General features: G+C 40.9%; 1 protein-coding gene across 1 annotated transcript in view; it reads left to right on the forward strand.

Annotated features, from left to right (window-relative positions):
• Positions 1-18300, forward strand: part of NPR3 (natriuretic peptide receptor 3) — a 38025-nt gene that overhangs the window by 7959 nt on the left and 11766 nt on the right. Inside the window, exon 3 of the mRNA XM_026865650.1 lies at positions 15850-15985. Coding sequence (XP_026721451.1) covers positions 15850-15985 — 136 coding nt within the window. The remainder of the gene's footprint in view (positions 1-15849; positions 15986-18300) is intronic.

Here is an 18300-nt window from a genome sequence, read left to right on the forward strand (position 1 = left end):
CCCCAGTCTGCTTTCTCACAGCCTCCTAACCCAAGGGGAAAGTAAGACATCTTTAAGAGGGGTAGTCTCAGGTTGAGCATAGCAAAAAACATTAGCTGCTTTACTTCATTGACAGTGTGTGAATTTTAAGTGTCTATCTAGTTTGCTTTTCATCATTTATGATGAATTTTACATTTCCCCACTTTAGACAGTGGGAAAGAGATGTTTCATGTTCCCTTAACTGATTGTCCTGCTGCCATGTTCGGAGGAGAAACATTTTGGGGCAGCCTTCAGGTTTAAGAAAAAAAATCCATTAAACAATGGAGAAAAGTAAAAAGCCAAACTGAGGGCCACTTCCTTCTTCTCTGAAAGATATGTGGGTAGTGGACACCTCATTAACAGTGCTTCTTTTGGCAGCATGGGAAGAAAGTGACAATTTTGGCCTGGGCACGCACTAAGCAAGGCTATGTCTTCCAAGGGAAGCTTGAGATGGGAGAGCCTTCAGCTGAGTGGGTGGGAGGTGACAGAGGTGGATTTTTCTCTGCATTCTGCTCCTGAAAACAGAAACTCTGGGGAAAGATAGTAGGTGGTGCAGTCCATCTCAAGTCCTGTCTATGGGTGTTGAAATATAATCCTCATCCCTTTCTGCTGTGTCCCAAGAGGATGAACTCAGGGAGGTTTGGATTTGAAGCATTCAGTTTTCTGCTTCTCTGTGTGGATTTTTTCAGTGTCATGGGAAAATGGGGCCCCAGGTCCATGGTCTAAATTATCTCTCAGTGACCCTAACTCAAATAAAAGTCATTAGCGCTGCCATTTTGTCCTGGCCTCTTGCCAGCACTAATCCCAAAGGCATTATTATCTACCAAAAAAGAATACCATAAAAATGGAAAATAAGCAGATGACAGAAGGAAAGATAAAGTGGACAGAAAGGGCAAAGTCCTAAAGCAGCAGCTGTCCAGTTGCCAGATGGAGAGCACATACGGCCCTTGGAGGAGTAACAGGTCAAAGAGTGTTGGTGTTGGTCATCTTCATCTCCAGCTGTGAAATCACACAGAAAAGAGAAAAATATGTTCTGGGTATGTCTTTCTGAAGTCAGAAATTGCTGTTGTTTCTGCATGGGTGTTATGCTGTGGAAATAGGGTAGGTGGAAGAACCTGTGCCTTGTGGGTGAGCAGGAAAGCATGGAAAATGCAGTTTCTCTGACTCCTCCAGGAATCTCGTGTGTGAAGGAAGAAGCTTTCTTAAGCACCTTTTAACTAGACACCATCAAAAATAAGAGTGGCAGAGATATTCTGAGAAAGCATCTTAGAAATATTTGGGTAGGTATTAGCTGCATAGGATGGGGCTAAAAATGGTCATGTTCCCTTGTCTAAAGTGTCTCATTGCAACATCCTATTGCAACAGCTGCCTGAGTCCATTAGCAAATATTATTAGTTTGCTTGGTCACCACTTTCAGAGCCTATAAGCAGTTACTGTCACATTAATGTAACCCGAAGAACTGTGGACTGAAGCATCAGATCTGCTCAGCCCTCCTTTCAGCATACAGCAGTGCCATGATTTCCTTTTTCAAGAAACATTCTGTAGTTCTGTAGAAAGCCTGATCATTTTATTTCACACCTACCAGGAGACTGACTTCTCTGATTAGATAGCCCCAAAAAGAGGATTATTTTCAAAAATATGTTGAAATTTGAGGTTCAGGCATACGGATGGTAGAATTACATACATGTTATTACACAAATAACAGCAGTTTTCTCACTTCTGTAATGTTCACGTGTTACCAAGACTTTGACGACAACAACACATCCTAGTCTTTATAAACCAACTGAGATCCTTGGTTTAATTGCAGAATACAGGACAAGTTCTGCTATAGCCTAGGTGAGGCAGACAGCAATGAGAATTGCATGCATTTACTTGAAAGAAGAATTTGAAACTGTCTCTGAATTGGTGTGTGAATAAGTCCCAACAGTTACTCTAGTTAAAAAGGTTTATGTATAAATAGCATTTTAGTTAAAGTATATGCATAAGCCATTTTTATTAAATAATGCCGAACACTTAATGAATTGGTGGTAGGCTGCAGTTTGGAAGCTCTTAATGCACCTTCTGTTCCTGACTCAGGCCTAGGATTCAATAAATGGTTTTTTTATGTCCAACCCAGTATTCTGAGCTGCAGTGATTTTACAGCCCAGGATATTTGCTCTTCTGAGGTTACAGACCACCCATGGCTTGTTTTTTCTTCTCATTTAAAAGCTGAAAATGTAAGTAATTAAACAAATATTTCTGCTGTGTCAACTACATGACAGCATTGTTCACAAGGTGGATGCGTGGGTTTTACCCTATCCGCAGCCCTTTTCACACCAGAAATGAGCAGCAGGAGAAGGGAACTGGAGCCCAGTTTGCCTGTAAAGGTATCTCAGTGAAAGAATGAACTACATAGATCAATTAGATCAGTGAGATGCTACTACCTATTGGAAAGGGCAAGTCTGTTTTATTTAACATTTTCAGCCCTCTGAAATGAGAAGTGGTTCATATAAAAGCAACTGTTCAAGCTCCAACAGTTAACTATAAAAGCTACGTGGGAGGTAGCTGTGCTCTTAAAGTTTATCATCTCATCCATAACATCCATGCCAGACTCTTCCCTGTGTGTATTCCTTACGTCAGCCTTTTAATTAGGATTGTACAGCAGCTAAGATAAGGGTTGGGAGAAGTGAGTAGTTCAGTCATGTCACTGGGAGAGACGCTGAAAATGTAATGTATTCAGCAGTGTATGTCCCACTTGTCTTTTTTCAGACACAGGCAGGCAAGATTAATGACAGGCGGGCTTTTGTGTCTCTTCTGACTACACCAGGATGGAAGAGAGTTTTGGGGAGATTTTTTTCTCAAAAAAACCCTGCCAGGGAATAATTTGTTCAAATGAATAGGTCTATTCAGCTGCTGGAGTGCTTTGCTAATTGTGTTTGAAAGAATAAAAGCAAACCACAAGCTGCTTTCAGCAGCCGGAAAAAACGGGTTCACATGCCAGCTTATTAACAAGATGAATTCTATTAGTAAAACATATTTAGGATTTTCACGACCAGCCCTTCACCTCTTGGAATTAATGAGAGGTTTTTTAATTTCTGTAAGAGCAGTGTTGAACTCTGGACCGCTACATTTGGTGAATACAGCAGACGCTTTTTGCTGAAGTTAATGCTTTCTCAAGTGATATGAAAGACTAGTGTCTTCCATGTTGGGGTCTCAGGCAAAACTGCAGTGTAATATTATGTTATTTGCCATTAACAGATGTCATAAAAGACAGTAAAAGAAAGAAATTATTCTTCTCTCCACCAGTGGATTTCTGTTTAGTTTTTCTAGCCTGTCTAAGCATATTTTTGAAGCTGTCTTAAACTATGGAAGAGATAGTATAAAACTGTTAAGTATTATCTGAAAATAATAACATCTGAACTCTTTGGGAATGTAAAAGTTTAGAGTTGATCTTCATGTATATGTTGTATATTTTCCATAGCCCCATGTTTTTACTTGGGTTTCACAGATATTCACATTCCACTTTACTAAACAGACACTCAGACATTTATGGGCAAGGCACTCTCCCTTTGAAGTGTTTGCTAGAAATACACCTTATTTTCCACTAATAAAGCATGAAAAATATGTCTTCCAACAAAGTTCATGACCTCTTTTAGTTTTTAATGTCTCTTCATTCCATTTGCATTGCTAATGATCCAAAAGCTAATTTGTCCCATTGAGGTCTTGTTATTATGTAAATTTGTAGGATTTTTTATACTGTCATTAAATGGTCTTCAGTTTTGGCTCTGAGATGTTTGCATGAAGGCAAGGAAAGATTATGTGTCTCATTTTGCACAAAATGACACTTAAAAAAAATGAAAGGCCTTTTCTAACTAAATTTCTGGCAGCTAATACGTTCTATAAGCCTTGTTCCCTGAGTAGCTTATGAAAATAACACTCAGTTGAAACTTTCTTTTTTGACCGGAAAATACCCTTAGCTCAACATGGCACGAAGCAGGAGGTTTGGGTGAGCCTGTCTCATGTCAGGATGCTGTTGCAGCTAGCAACAGGTCCTGGGCAGGCAGAGGGAAGCTGTTTTCTCATGGGAGTAGTGTGCCTGCGAGATGGTGGATGGGATGCTCCAATGCCTCAGCACTGTGGATGCTGCCAAAGGCTCACCTGTGCTGGTAGCCTCATACTGCAGTAACACAGACTGGGTTAATAGTTCATCGTGTTAACTGAAAAGTGTATTCATGCTTGACATGCAGTAAACTGATCATGCCTCACTCAGGAGAGATACCGTATTTATTCAGGCTTGGGTGCTCAGTGGACTTTTCCACAAATCAAGCACACCAACAGCAGGTTTTCATGCTCCTTTTATACACAAAAATAAGAGATTAGTACTTTTCCATAACGCACTTGTTAGGTACTGATTGGTTAGTGATTAACATACAATTATAATATGGTTTACCTAATGCTTCTAATACTGTGCATGCTCAGGGGAAGGGTCTTAACCTGGGCAGGGGTCTTTTAGACCTGTGGATGTGTTCTTTAGTATTATGATGAAGGTAGTTGACTTTCAGGACACTCAAAAGTTAGTTTCATTGTCAAGTTAAGTAAGTGAATAGTCACTTTGCCAAGTTGCCAAATAACTCATCCTCACGACAATCCCAGACATTGTCTTTATGGTCCAGGACTTTCTGCCTATTTTCAAGGGTTTGGAGATCAAAGCTTGTTCTCTTGCTTGACCTTGCAATTGTTCCCATTTGGTAGCTATAGCGCATTAACCCTGGCTACTAGCAAATGTGACATATACTATATCAATTGTTTGAAATCTGGCTGAACCAAGCAGTTTAGTCAGAGAGTTTGATTAGGAGGGTGGCAGGTGTTGAGGGGTAGGAGACACATTTTATTTTCTTTAGAGGCATAAAGGAAGGACAGTTCTTCAAGGCCAGAAATGCTCCAAAGCAGAAGAGGTGTTGCCTCCACAGGGGCAGTTCCTACACTGAGGTGGTTCAGAGAAGCTTCCTGTACTCATTTGAGCTATTGATATGGTGAAAGCAATCCTGAATGACAGCAATGCAAGGTCTTAACTTTATGACATTCAGATGACAAGTCTTCCTGAAAGAAAGTGTAGGTGGCAATCAGTAACACCTCAAGCCTGTGATCTCTTGCTGTGTCGGCACATGCATTTCTTATGACTGAGTGCTGGGACGTTAAACAACCTGAATGTAGTTCTAACTCACCCTCCAGAGGGACAAACCTTTTAACAGGAGGGCACACGGACCCCGCGGGTGAGTCAGATCAGCCAGGTGTATGAGCATAGGCAGAGCGAAGGCAAGCAGCAGGGCTCAGACATGCTCCGCTTGGGCAGTGAGAGAAGATCCGTGTACTGCACTGCCAGCTCTGATTTTTTCCAGTGGATGTTTAGCAGTGTCTCTGATGCAGAGGGGTTAATGTAGTCAGCCTATGAGGATGGGCTGAGTGAATAAAGGCAACGGTGTTCTTGTGCACACAAGGAGCCATAGGAACCCACAGGAGGATACTCTTGACTTTCCTTCTCTCTTCAGTAGGTATTTTTTCATTAGGAAAAGAAGCCTGAGTCTAAAATCAGAAGGTTTAGTCCACTCTAAGAACTAATTTGTCAAGGCGGATTGAAAAGACAAGGACTATGTATGTCCCAGAGCAAATGGGTAAGAGGGGCATGAGAAAGGGGCGTGGGACAATGGGAGGAGGGTAGGTGAGGAGCTCTGGGCACCCTTCAATTGGCAGCTGGGAACAAGGAGGCATTCAGTAGGCAGGAGGACATTTACATTTGATGGGACACACGTTTGTACAATGCTTCCAGTTAGCCCGCCAGACTGCAGACTCAAAATACCTTAGAAAGAAAAATCAAGCAGGATCTCAGGGATCAGACAGTCAATAAGGAATCAAGAAGCTAGAATGAGGGTTTAGCCTTTTGGAGGGGCTGTAAACCCTCAAATTTTGAGTTGTTAACTACCATGCTGCTGCTGGAGAGTGGGAGTATACATTCTGTGTGTGTAGCTGGAGCATTACTGCCTGCTGACAGGCACGTATACATATCGTCAGAGATAGATGCTGTACCTCTCCTTTCCTGTCCTAGTGGGATCCTCACAGGTATGCCAGTGAAGGTATGATTAATAAGCCAGCTGAACATCTTTCATCAGATATCCAGTATCTGAAAGAAAACAACAAAACAAAGTTATTAATTTTTAAATTATTTGGAATGGAAGCATGATTAGTAGCAGCCTCAGGGTTGGCATTAGTTCCATGCCATTAAGGTTTTCAAGTTCATATGCCCATTTACCCCAGGAGGATCATTTGTCATGACAGCCTCAGGTGGGCTCTTCTGGCAAATGATATAGTTCCAGCCCAGAGGTACCCCAGGTGTTGGCAGGTCATCCCTCTCCCCCAGCACCTGGGTTTCAGCTCTGAGGTGTGTGCACCCCAGGATGCCCTGCAGACAGGGCAGGGGAAGGGTGGAGCTCAGATTCCCTGAAAGCAGGGATTTGATCCTGAATTTCTCTCATGCTAGCACAGCAGTCATAGCCCTGGGGCTTTTAGATGAAAGTGGTAGGGGATTTGAAAGGACTGTCTCCCTCTGTAAAGACTTGACTGCATCTGCATGTAGTGGGGAGTTCCTTACCTGCCTGTGTGAGAGTTACTGGGTCACATCCATCCCTCCTTCTCTACATCCTCTGCTGGCAAGGGTGAGGCGGGGTGCTGTTGCTTATGAATCCTGGTTTTGTGTGCCTGATTTTTGCCTGGTACTGAATAAGGAGCTTAGATGACTAATCCCAGCTCTGAGCATACTTTTGAATGAAGCACTACTTTTGGCTGTGCCTAAATCATCCATGTTTATCCATCCCTTAAGACTGCATTTAAAGCAAAAGCTCCTCTGGGTAGCCTTTGCTAGCCTGCTGCAAAGCTGAAATATGATGGTCCTATCATCAGGTGGCTTTTTACCCCATCAAAGATTTCATCAGCCCACCCTCATTCTTTTTATTCACCAGCTTGTGTAGCACAGGTAAATTTGGTTTGAACATGTGAGTTTTCTCTTGAGTTTTGCATGAGATCTGATGTAATCTTGAGAATTTTTGGTATAGAAACAAACATTTCTGTGATTTTTGTGGTTTAGTGATGATGTTAGAAAACAATTGCATATTGTACAAGGATAAACATTTAACAAAAAATATCCTTCCTGTTTTTCCTAGCTCTGCATATATTTAAACCAGTTAGCTTATTTTAGCAAGTGGAACTGATTTTTTCAGATGAGTGACTCTGTCATCCCGAAAACTGAAATATGTTCCTGCTTAAAAAACAAACTTGCTCACTGACATTTAAAACTTAATATCTGATGAAAGGACTGGGATTTTTTTTTTAATTTTATTACGAGGTGTTTATCTGCAATTAAAATGCCCCAACGGCTGCATAGTGCTCACCTAAAATGTAAATATTCATTACAACTGTATAACAGGTTATGATCAGACTACCAAAGGGGTTCTTAGAAAAATCTATTGAAAACAAGCATGTTTTCATTTCTGTGTGTGTTCAGCTGCAAAGAGTGACTTCTTTAATATCTCTTGTGTTTCACCACTGTAACTAGAAGTATGATTTCTGAACATATTTTGTAACTCATCACATGAATGACCACATAGTTTGTTAGAAATCCTAAAAATGTATAATGGTTAACTTTAAATGACAGCAATACCTTTTATAGTTAGGATCCGTTCAGTATCTTAAGTAAGCAATGATAATATAGTGCTGAGTGCTAGAGATCCTTTGCACTGGTCATTTATCTGGAGTTAGAGTGTATTACGAACATGTGGAGGTGAATTTCACCTTAACCTCAGGAGCACATTAGTGCATTCTTTGAGTCTGTCCTTTTCCTTGATAGGTGGCCTGGAGCTTTTCAGAGCTAAATTATGTAGGTGAATAGTATGTGTGTAAAGTAAACAAACAAAGGAATATTTCCTCTAAATGATTATTCTGTAGGTAGTTCATTTCTGGTACAAAACAGTGCTGCTCCTTAGCTACATTGATTGCACGCCTTTGAGACGAATATTAAAAGGTAATACAGGAACCAAAACCCCAGAAGGGAGATGGCTGGTACTAACTTGCAGAAAGCATCAGTGAGCACGTTGGATAGAGCCAGGAATAAATCCCACACAGGTTTGCAGGGAGAAAACCTCGTCCCAGAAGTGCTCCCCATTCCTGGAGCAGAGCAGTTTTCAGCTCATCCCCCTCCTGCTTTGGCTGTGCCATTGAAGGTCTGGCGGGCGTCTGAGACCCAGTGATGTCAGGCTGTGGGTTTGGTCCAAAGTTCATGCAAATCAGCAACAGTAAGAGCCCCTTGATGTGAGCTGACTGTGGGTAAGGCTCTAAATCTGCTGAAGTGGCGATTCTCGTGTTTGTGTTTATTGGAAGGAATGAGTTTTGGCTGTATGTTGGAAGTTTTCTGCGTGGCCTGTTGGCAACAGGCACTAGGGTTTTAAAGCTGTTTTCTGGATAACCATAGGAGAGTGTTGCAAGCAATAAACAAACAAAGAATGAGCAGCTTTCACAGGCAGTGGGGTGGAAGGGTTCCTCCATGCTCTCTTGCATCTTGGTTGTCGCTGTGCCCTGTCGCATTTTAGCTGGCACTTCACAGCACAGCTCCCCTGCACCCTGGGACTGAATAGGTTTCTGTTTCAATTCACCCTTGAGACAAAAGAGCAACTTGTGGCTGCCCCAGCCAGATGACAGTGAGTAAATCTACCAGTCTTTCAGGAATAGGGTGTTAAAAAAACCAAGGAAGAGCGCATGAAGAATGATGATGAGATAGAAGAGAGAAGATGCTGGCTTGTGGTTAGTTTTCTTTCCCTAGGAAGAAAATAACCTTTACTGACAAAATCCCTTAACTCCCTGAAATTGGCAGCCTTTTTGAAGTAAATCTTGGATATTGGTTGTTAATTTACTTTTATTTTCTTTTTGTTAATTTCTTTTATTTCAGCAGACCTTTTTATGGAACAGAGGGCTGGCTTCTGGTCTACAGCTGGCTTTAAAATGGATGGGAGTTCATCACTGGTGGTATTTCAGTCCTTCTGGCGTGAGCATCCTCTTGTCTAGGCAGAGCAAGGGCAGCAGTGTTTTTACATGCCTCAGGTGCACATCAGCTTATGTGCCAGCTGGTCAGATGCATGGCTGAACAGTGCAGGCAGGCAAAGGCATGGTGTCACCCTGAAGAGAAAGGGCTTAGCTGCAGCAGAGCAACTTTCTGTCCAAATCAAACAAAGTGCAGTAACAGCAAGGGATCTTTCTTTGCATCTTGTCTCTCAAATGGTGCTTACAGGCTGTTTCGTGATGGAGGTGAGCAGCTGATGGTCTGTGGCTGCTGCTTGCTCTCCAGATTGAGTCATCACCCTGTTTTTTCTACCTACACCTTCTCTGTCAACTTACAATTCAGTTGCGAAGTCCTCACGCTGCGGCTGTATTGCCTGGTGTGCAGTGTGCTTAGGCAGAGGCATACGTCTCCATCTAGTCTGTGCTCAAGTGTTACTGCTGTACCAATAAACATGAGCAAGGAGATGGGCTCAAGCAAGCAGCCTCCTTAAAGTTAAATTCCTGTGAATGTCAAGTGATGTCACGATTCTCTCTTGCATAGCTGAATTTTTAATCCATAATTTTAAAGCAGAGTATAAGCCGCAGTTTGCAGAATTCACATAATAAAGGCACATGCTTCCCTATAAGAAAAGTCTCATGTGGGTTTCCACATACACACTGTCACCCTGTGAAAGATTAAATTGATGCAACAGTGTTTGAATAAATATCTTTAATTATTCACAAGGTTATCTCCTTACACTGAGGAATGCTTATGCTCTTTTGCTAGGGAGACATGTGGATTCCAGCCCCGAATAACAAATGAGAATTGGGACAGTTATCTGTCATTTAGAAAACCAAGTCCTGAGCTCTGGCCTCATGTATTCTTGAGTGGGTGCCAGCTTATGTATTTATGTATTTATAGAGAGTTGATATCAGTGAATACAGTGAGAGGCTGTCCTTGGCTACAGCTGTGTTGCCCAGAATTTGGCATCACACCATATGTTCTTTTTGAGTTGTGAATTAAATATTGAGGAAATGGCCTTCTCTGGAGAAGGCATGTGTTTCTATTATTTTTCTCTTTCCCTTCCTGTTTCTTTGAACCACTAAGGTCCAACTCTGGTAGGGAAGCAGTCTGGTTCCCCAAGCGAACAGGCTGTATTTTTAGTATCAGGCATCTAAACATACAGCTTTGATTAACTATTTACAGCTTTATCCTCTTTTCCAGTTGGTTGGTGGGCTGGTTTCACAGTGATGTAATCTCTGTGGAAACAGGACATGTCATGTATCTGCGTCTGTAGGCACCCCAAGACTGTTTATGCCAGCTGGCTATGGGTCAGTGCTTTGACTTTGCATTTGTTATACTTGGGAGTCCTTGAAATCCCCAATGCAGGGGAGTACCTGTTATCCGTAGGTAAGATTTAGAAACTGGGGGTTTCTGTTGCATAGGGGCATTAAGAAATCACATGAGGATTTGAGAAGCTGGATGGTGAGTTAATGAGAGCTGTGATAATCCTGTTATATTGGTAACACACAGGATGATATGTGGTAGTGTTATGGCAGTAGGACTAATAAATTACTGCAAAGCTGAAACTGGATACAGCATTAGTGGTTTGAAATGCACTTCACCTATTTTAAGGTAATGCTCAGGTATAAGGCTATTCTTCCATCAGCTTCACATTCTCAGTCTACACCTTGCTTCAATCCAGAGCATCTCACAGAGTTCATGCAAATTAAAAGTTTAACAGAAAATCAGTTTGTAACAATTTTATCTTTAAAAACAAATTTAAAATCTAATCAGTTGTATCTGTCTGTCACCTACTGTATGGGGATCATGAGCTCCTTGTTCTGGATTTAATGCAGCTCAGAATAAGGGTATAGCAAATCAGCAAGGAATTACTGAGGGCCCCTGTGCATACCCAGGAACATGAAGAAGTACTTGTGACAATGGCATCAGCAGTGACATTGCATGTAACATCAGCAAATGGTATCAAAGAGAATAGTCCCTGCTCCAAAGGTCAGTGAAGAGTATATTGCTGGGGAGTGAGTCAATCAACAGAAGACAACCAAGTATACATGTCAAGAAGTGCATGTAAAAAAGTTAGCTATGTCAGGGTTTCTTGGAAAAGCTCATAAGGGAAGAACTGTAATTATCATTATCTTGATGAAGAAAGATTAAAAAGAGTACTGACAGTTAAATTACAGCTGTTTAGAAAAAGGCTTTTTTTGAGACACATTGAAACAGCCTGAGATAGTAGGGAAACACCTACCTGAACTATAAAATGTGTTGCTGTACTGGAGAAGTCCATAGTCGTGAAGCAGGTGAACCAACTTGACATCAGATTGGTTTGAAGTACTTCACATCATATATATATTTGGAATATAGTTGCTGTATTTGAACTTCATTGCTGTGTTTTTACTGCGTCATGCCATAGTTTTACAACATAACGTGGTATTGCTAAAATTCATAAGGGTTCATTTACAGTATTCATAGTCCTGAGGTTAGATGAGCTTCATGTGTTTATAGGATCAAACTTCTATACTTGTTTGCTTCGGGTTTCATCCCTGTAGACTAATCTGAAAGAGTGTGGACTTTCAATGGGCATTTGCTCACCTGAGCACCATGTCAAGTATGAAACTGGTAAGATTTTTGCAAAAAGTCTGGGTATATCCTACACAGGCCCCCAGGGTCCTCACTGATTTTGGCTGGGACTCTAGTTTGACAACTTGAAAATCACTGCAAATATACTGGGAAGTAGATGCAGAGACTGAGTTGGGAGAGTATTAGCTGTTTGTTTTTGCAGTAGAGAAAAAGTGATGATGACCCTCCTCACCTAGCACTGAAGTGGTATAAATTTCTGGAATTGCTGTGATTCAGAGCTTGGTGGTTCCAGGTGGAAGACAATAAGCTTACTTAACAGTCAGTGGCTAGGATGTGGAAAATTATGGGTCCTGCATAGCTGTAGCTTGGCTGTCTTCCATGTCAGTAGTATTTCGGATTGCTGTGTATGCTGTTAACACCTTGCTATATATGAATAGCGTGGTCACACTATAGCTGCTTGGGGAACTATAACTTTGAGCCGTGTAAAATTTATTCATGTGATTTCCACCAGAAGAAAAAACCCACCATGGAAGATGGTCAATAAGAGTAGAAAGGTAGGAAATTAAAAGACACAAATGTAGGATTAACTCATCCAGATATGCAGTTAGCTTACGTACTTTTTCGTTATGTGGTACCTTGAATGGGATATGGACGTAATACAGAAGATATGTTATCGGGGGGGTTCCACATATTTGAATTACAGTCCCCAAAGATGTTCAGCAAACCTGGCAGCTTCTCTACTGCTGCTCATATTGCTGATGACACATGTTGTGGGGTGGCTCTGCTGTCCAATATGGATCAGGGATAACAACAATTTAGTAGATCTGACATGCAAATTATGATCACAGCATTCGGAGCTCAACTTGCACCTGTAATTAAAAAACTCAGCATAAACAATAATCAAAACCTTCTGCTTTTTATTAAGAGCTCAACTAAAGGAACTGTTAATTACCTACAAGATTTGTGGATCTTTAATAGCTTTAGTAATCTGTTTAGTTTTGTCTTGAGGGCTGTCTAATGTTGAACCACACATTATTAATTACCATGGAGACTTTCAAACGGCCTGTAAAGACATCTTCATATTTACACTTATCCCTAGATTTACTTATTCCAAACCTTTTTAACTCTTTTCCTGCAGCAAAGGAAGGATGGGATTTTTTTGTAAGCATTATTTATTCTTACTGCCAGGTATTCTAAAATTACAGGCCAAAAAGTGTAAAAATTGATGAGGAAAATTTCGTATCAGTCTGTTTCATCATTTCTGATAGGTGTCTGTGTCATCGTTTGATAGGCTTGAATGTAAACCAGAATCTTTGTTAAAATAATAGAAAAAAAGAAGAAGAAAGAAAATCCTTTATACCCATGAGGGTACATGAGATATCATTAACAGAGTTAATGTTGTCCAGAAAGGAAGTCCTGGGACTAAATGCTTGGGACACTGTTCAAATAAGTCAGGAGTGGTATCAGATGGAATGAATTTTGCAGTCTTTTTACTTAGAGAATCCACTATAGACAGTCACTGGCAACAGGACTGCAAAATAAACCTGGGTGAGCTCTGGGCAGGTGGAAAATGGAACAAAAAAGGAATTAGAAATTATCTGCAGCCATTACTTTGCATTGTAATAAACCTCCCATCTCTGATGTTTTCTCTAAGTTAGAGCAGTCATATACGTCGTGCAACCTATTCTCTGTATAGGATCATGGCAAATTCTAAATGGGCGAGCAAGATGGTATGTGGGAAAACCCTGTGCCCTTCATGTCATTCTGTATCCCCTTTCAAGAACTAGTGCTGGAACATGTTCCTGAAATAATGTGAAAAGTAGCCAGTGTGCCCAATATAAGGTTTGGCTGGGGAGTGTAGGTGTGATCTCACCTGCAAACAGTAAATGTTGCTCTTTTAGAAGAGGATTTGAAATGGCATAAATTACCATCAGTTTCAACTTTCTTGACAGTGTAAGATAAAATGCTGGGTTTTGTACATCTGATGATTTTCTAATGTGATTTTTCACATGTAATGTCAGGGGTTTTGGCCAAGAGTCAAGGCAAGGGGCTGTGGCAATAACCTCCTAGACTGCCAAGTGAATTTTGATGGGGCTTATCAGGCAAATCTGCAGTGTCTACAGGAGGGTTTTCAGGCTGGTGGCATAGGTAGATTTCAGATTGAGCAAATTAGCTGACAGAGTGGATTTTGAAGGTTGCTGTGTTACAGAGAGGTCTTTGCCATGGACAAAGGAAGTGACAAACAGCTTTCCTTGAAACGGATGCCAGCCACAAGCTGTAAATCAGCCAGCAGGGAGGTAAAGCAACTAGAGAGACTCATTTCTCTCCGGAGAGAATGAGTGTGACATCAAGAAAGGCCATGTTTGATCATCCACAGGCCACTTGGACTCTAATGCTGGCAGTCAAGCAGTTGTCAAGCTTTGTGGTTTCTTGGTTTGGTTTCTTTTCAGTTCTGAAAAATTAGACCCCCCTCTGGCAAAGCTTGTCCTAGTGTGCACTCTGTCCATCAGCTCTTGTTATTCCACCAAAAGCCTGACTTTCACCTCTTCTTTCATGCTTTCTCCTTAGGTCAAAGCTGCAGCTGCCTTTTAGTCTTTGGCTGTTGGGCTGAGCTGAGCTGTTCTGTGCCTTCTGTAGCACTCTTGCCCTAAACTGGTGGTACATTTTCTTAATGAAAAATAGGTTGGAGTTACCTAAAGGTCCAATTTTAAATGTCAGAACAGTGTAAACTTCTGTATTATCAGTAAATAATTCTGAAATTCTCCTAACTGTTGGCAACTGGTTTAAGAGTGAAGGATATCTTGCATGTAATTACATTACTAGGGGCTTGGTTAGTTCAGCTTAGCCAATCAACTGTGTAGCACTTTTTATCTATGGAGCAGTTATTTATTTAACTGGTTACATGTTTTTATCTTTTAATGTCCAGCTAAAACTCTGAGAGTTAAAATAGCACTTTTATTTACCAACATTTAAAATTGTTTAGATGCACTGAAGTGGAAGACAGGGTAAATGTTGTTTCTATCCAAGAGGATATTTGTAGAGGTGCGTTGTTCACTGGAAATGGCAGAGAGACCTCATAATGTGCTATAATCATTGCTTACACCTTTACTAGTGTGTCAGGAGCTTTTCCATTGTAATGAAACTGTGAGTGAATGGGAACATCTTCCTTGGAGCTGAAGAGAGAATTAATTCTGAATTATTGTGCATCAAGCCAGGGTGTATTGCACTACTGAGGTGTGAATTGCTGCTTACAGAAGAGAAATACACAGCCTAAGCCATGTGTGTCTGCTTCTGCCGATGCGTCTCCATCTGAGCTCGGCTCCTAAAATAATTACTGCTTCATCACTGAAACACAGCAGGCTCCTGTGAACAAACCTGTAATGTTTCTGCATTATTCTGCTTTTAACTGTTGTTACTCACAATGAGGTAGACCAAAAGCTGTAGGTTGCCTACATAGACTCATGGGAGGCAGAGCTGGTGGCAGCAGTCTCCTTTTAAATTAGGGTTGGAAAGCTACATTTCATTCATTTCATGTCACTTACTGAAAAAAACTGTAAAGGACAGGAAACTGTTCTGGCAGTTCCAGAGAACACATTATTGTAGAGGGTAAGTAGTTTCCTCCATTGCTCATTTGCTAGTGGGAAGATGTTCAACTGAACAAGGGCCAGAAATGAAAGTGGTAATCATTAAACAAGCAAATCCACCACTTGTGCTCTCCAAAAAAAATCATGGCAGAACATACTTCCTAATCCTGCAAAGTGTTAAGTTCTCTGTGCAGGGGAAGGAGGACATACTCGGTGCTGTGGCATGAGGAGTGTCCTCAGCACCTTACAGAACCTCACGTGGTCAGCTGCAGAATTTGTGTAATCTGGGCATAGGAACTGTGATCTGCAGATTTCTCCCCTATCTGCAGAGCTATTCAGACACAACATTAAAGTGTAATTTGAATGTTCAGAATAGCAGATGACGGTTAACTGTTTTTAAAAATGGGTCAAAAGTTGCCATATTTCCCCTGGGTTTTTTTGAAACACATCCCTCTGTGCTACAGCCATTGAGAAAATAACCCTCCAAATTAGTAATTTTGGTTAATTTGGAGTTTCTCTCTAGTTAGTCAGTTCCACAGGGAAGAAAAGTTTTTCATTTGTTTTTTTCTTTTTTTTTTTTTTTTTTAGGTGAACATGTTTGTGGAAGGATTCCATGATGCTATTCTTCTTTATGCTCTAGCTTTACAGGAAGTCCTGAAGTTTGGTTTCAGTAAGAAAGATGGGGAAAAAATTGTTCAGCAAACACGGAACAGAACATATGAAGGTAAGAGTTAATATCTTATTCTAGCTTCCAAAGTAAAAAAAATTCAGGTCTTTGTTGTGTGCAGAGTAAGGACCCATGCCTATCCCACTCTTAAATGAGAGGAAAATAACCATATGATATCATATATGTCTTTAAGGCTGGCCCACATATCTCACCGGTGACTTTTCTTTGCACCAACCCTTGAGATCTTACTCAGCTCAAAAAACTAACAATTTAATGACCCTCACTGATCTTGTAAAGCAAACCAATAATTTTCTCAGGCTCCTTCTTTGTTTTCAAAAAGATTACAGCTGCTCACTTTACTCATGTGCATCTAGTAGCTCTGAGATTGCCTCATTTTTTCCATTTGATTTTTTTATCTTAAAAGTCTGGGAATGGATAGAGGGAAGCAGGTGCCAGGTTTTTTTGTTTCTTGACAGGGCTCCTTTGGGCCCTAAAAGGATTTCTCCCCAGACTCCATTCAGGAGCTGTGCATGTTATTTCAGAGGCAGCAGCTGAACAGCACTGTGCCTTTCTGTGCCTAAACCTGTAGGCTGCAGTTCAGCAGTGGAACTGGCACTTGTATGTCACCCTTCAGATTCAAAGCAATGTGAATGCTTTTGCCTGGTTGGGATTGTAGTAAGGAAACCAAGGATTATTGGATTAATCTGTCATCTCTTAGGGTATTCCCATCCATCTCTTACAATACTCCAGTCTTTTGGTGTAGGATTGGCAAGATTTCCTTTGAAAATGCCTCAGAGTAGGAAACATTTCCCCTAGATAAGAAGCACATGATTAATCTGAATGTGTAAGAAAAACCTCAGTGGCCAGGTTCTCTGCTCTAAGAACACACTGGACATAGTGGAGGAAGGCAAGAAGGACAGTAGCTCCAAAACTCTTCTATGTTTTCAAATTGTGGCCCGAACACAGGTAAATCATATGCCATCTCCTCCCTGTGACGGTAGTTTGTTGGACACAGTTTACAAGGATGAAACTGATTTTGAAAGAGACCTTTGACTTGATGTCTTGCAAGGTAGTCCTTTTAGGAAAACCACACCCCTTTATTCTGCCTGTAAGCCCCTCTCTGAAGTTGATGCAGCACTGCAGTCCATGCATACACCCACCAAGCTCTACAGCAGGACTGCAACTTTACAATTTACTTAAGGTTTTGTGAGCCTCAATTATGAGAACTCCTTTTTCATTAATGACATTAATTTAACTGCTGACATCTGGATATCTAGTTGCCTGGGCACTTCATTTTACAGCCTGCTCTGAATAGGTGACCCAATAGAACTCCAGCAGGATGTGGATGCTGTTTCCTGCAGTGTTCACAGTCTTCCAGCCACAACTGCACAGGCAACATCATGTGCTTAGGAAAGGATGAGGCTGAGATGATCAAAGGATTTATTACTGCTTGGTTTGTTAGAGATACTCTGGTATGACTGCAGGGCACAGTTTATGGAGAGTATTTTCTATTCATTGGTGTTTCCTCTGAAAAAGTAGCAAAATTTTCTGTATGTAGATATCTAACATAATAGATCAAAAGAGAGTCTGGATAAAATCCTTCCACTTTGATCCAAATGCAGTTCTCCATTCAGGTTGTTTCAAAATTTTCTACATATGTTTCTTAAGGAAGAATATTGCAGGAAATGTTGACATTTTGAAGTCTTTATTTTGATTCAGATAGAAAAATTAAAAATTAGTCTTTCCCATTAAAAAAAATCCCATAGGAATTCTGAGTTTCAGCAAATTTTAGTACCTACTTCCAAAAACGTAGTTTTGGCTTTCTTAGGCCAGGAAGGTATCTGTTCCAATTAACACCTCCTGTCAGATCCAGAATCCAATTTGTTGTGTAGGCAAGGACATTGCAGCTCATCATAACGGCCTCGTCCAGTGCTTTCATGGCCAAGTGTTTGTTACACCCATTCTGTTTTCCTCCAGTAATCAAATTGAAAATTGTTTGATTAGTGTATTGTTTTAATGAAACAGATGCTTGAAAATAATGTTTTGATGACCACTACAAGTTTTGAAAATCACGGTAAATTTAAGCATTCCTGACATCACTAAATAGGAAAAGAGGCAAGACAAATGGAGGTGTGTTAATCTGTTGCCCATTGACTATCATTAGGTATGTTAAGGGGAATTTTTACTCTGGCTGAATATCTGAATATCTCCTGATTTACAGTCACTGGGAACCTGATTCTCTACTGCTTTGTGCCTGGCCTAGTCATGTAGTTGGTGTAACATGGATGTATAATGGTGACTGTTTGACTTGCACTGGTGTAAATGTCTGTTTGATGTCAGGCAGTGGAGGATCACATTTGAGAATATCTGAG

This window comes from Athene cunicularia, assembly GCF_003259725.1.
Source record: "Athene cunicularia isolate RWA chromosome Z unlocalized genomic scaffold, athCun1 chrZ_part1, whole genome shotgun sequence".
Lineage (NCBI taxonomy): Eukaryota > Metazoa > Chordata > Aves > Strigiformes > Strigidae > Athene > Athene cunicularia.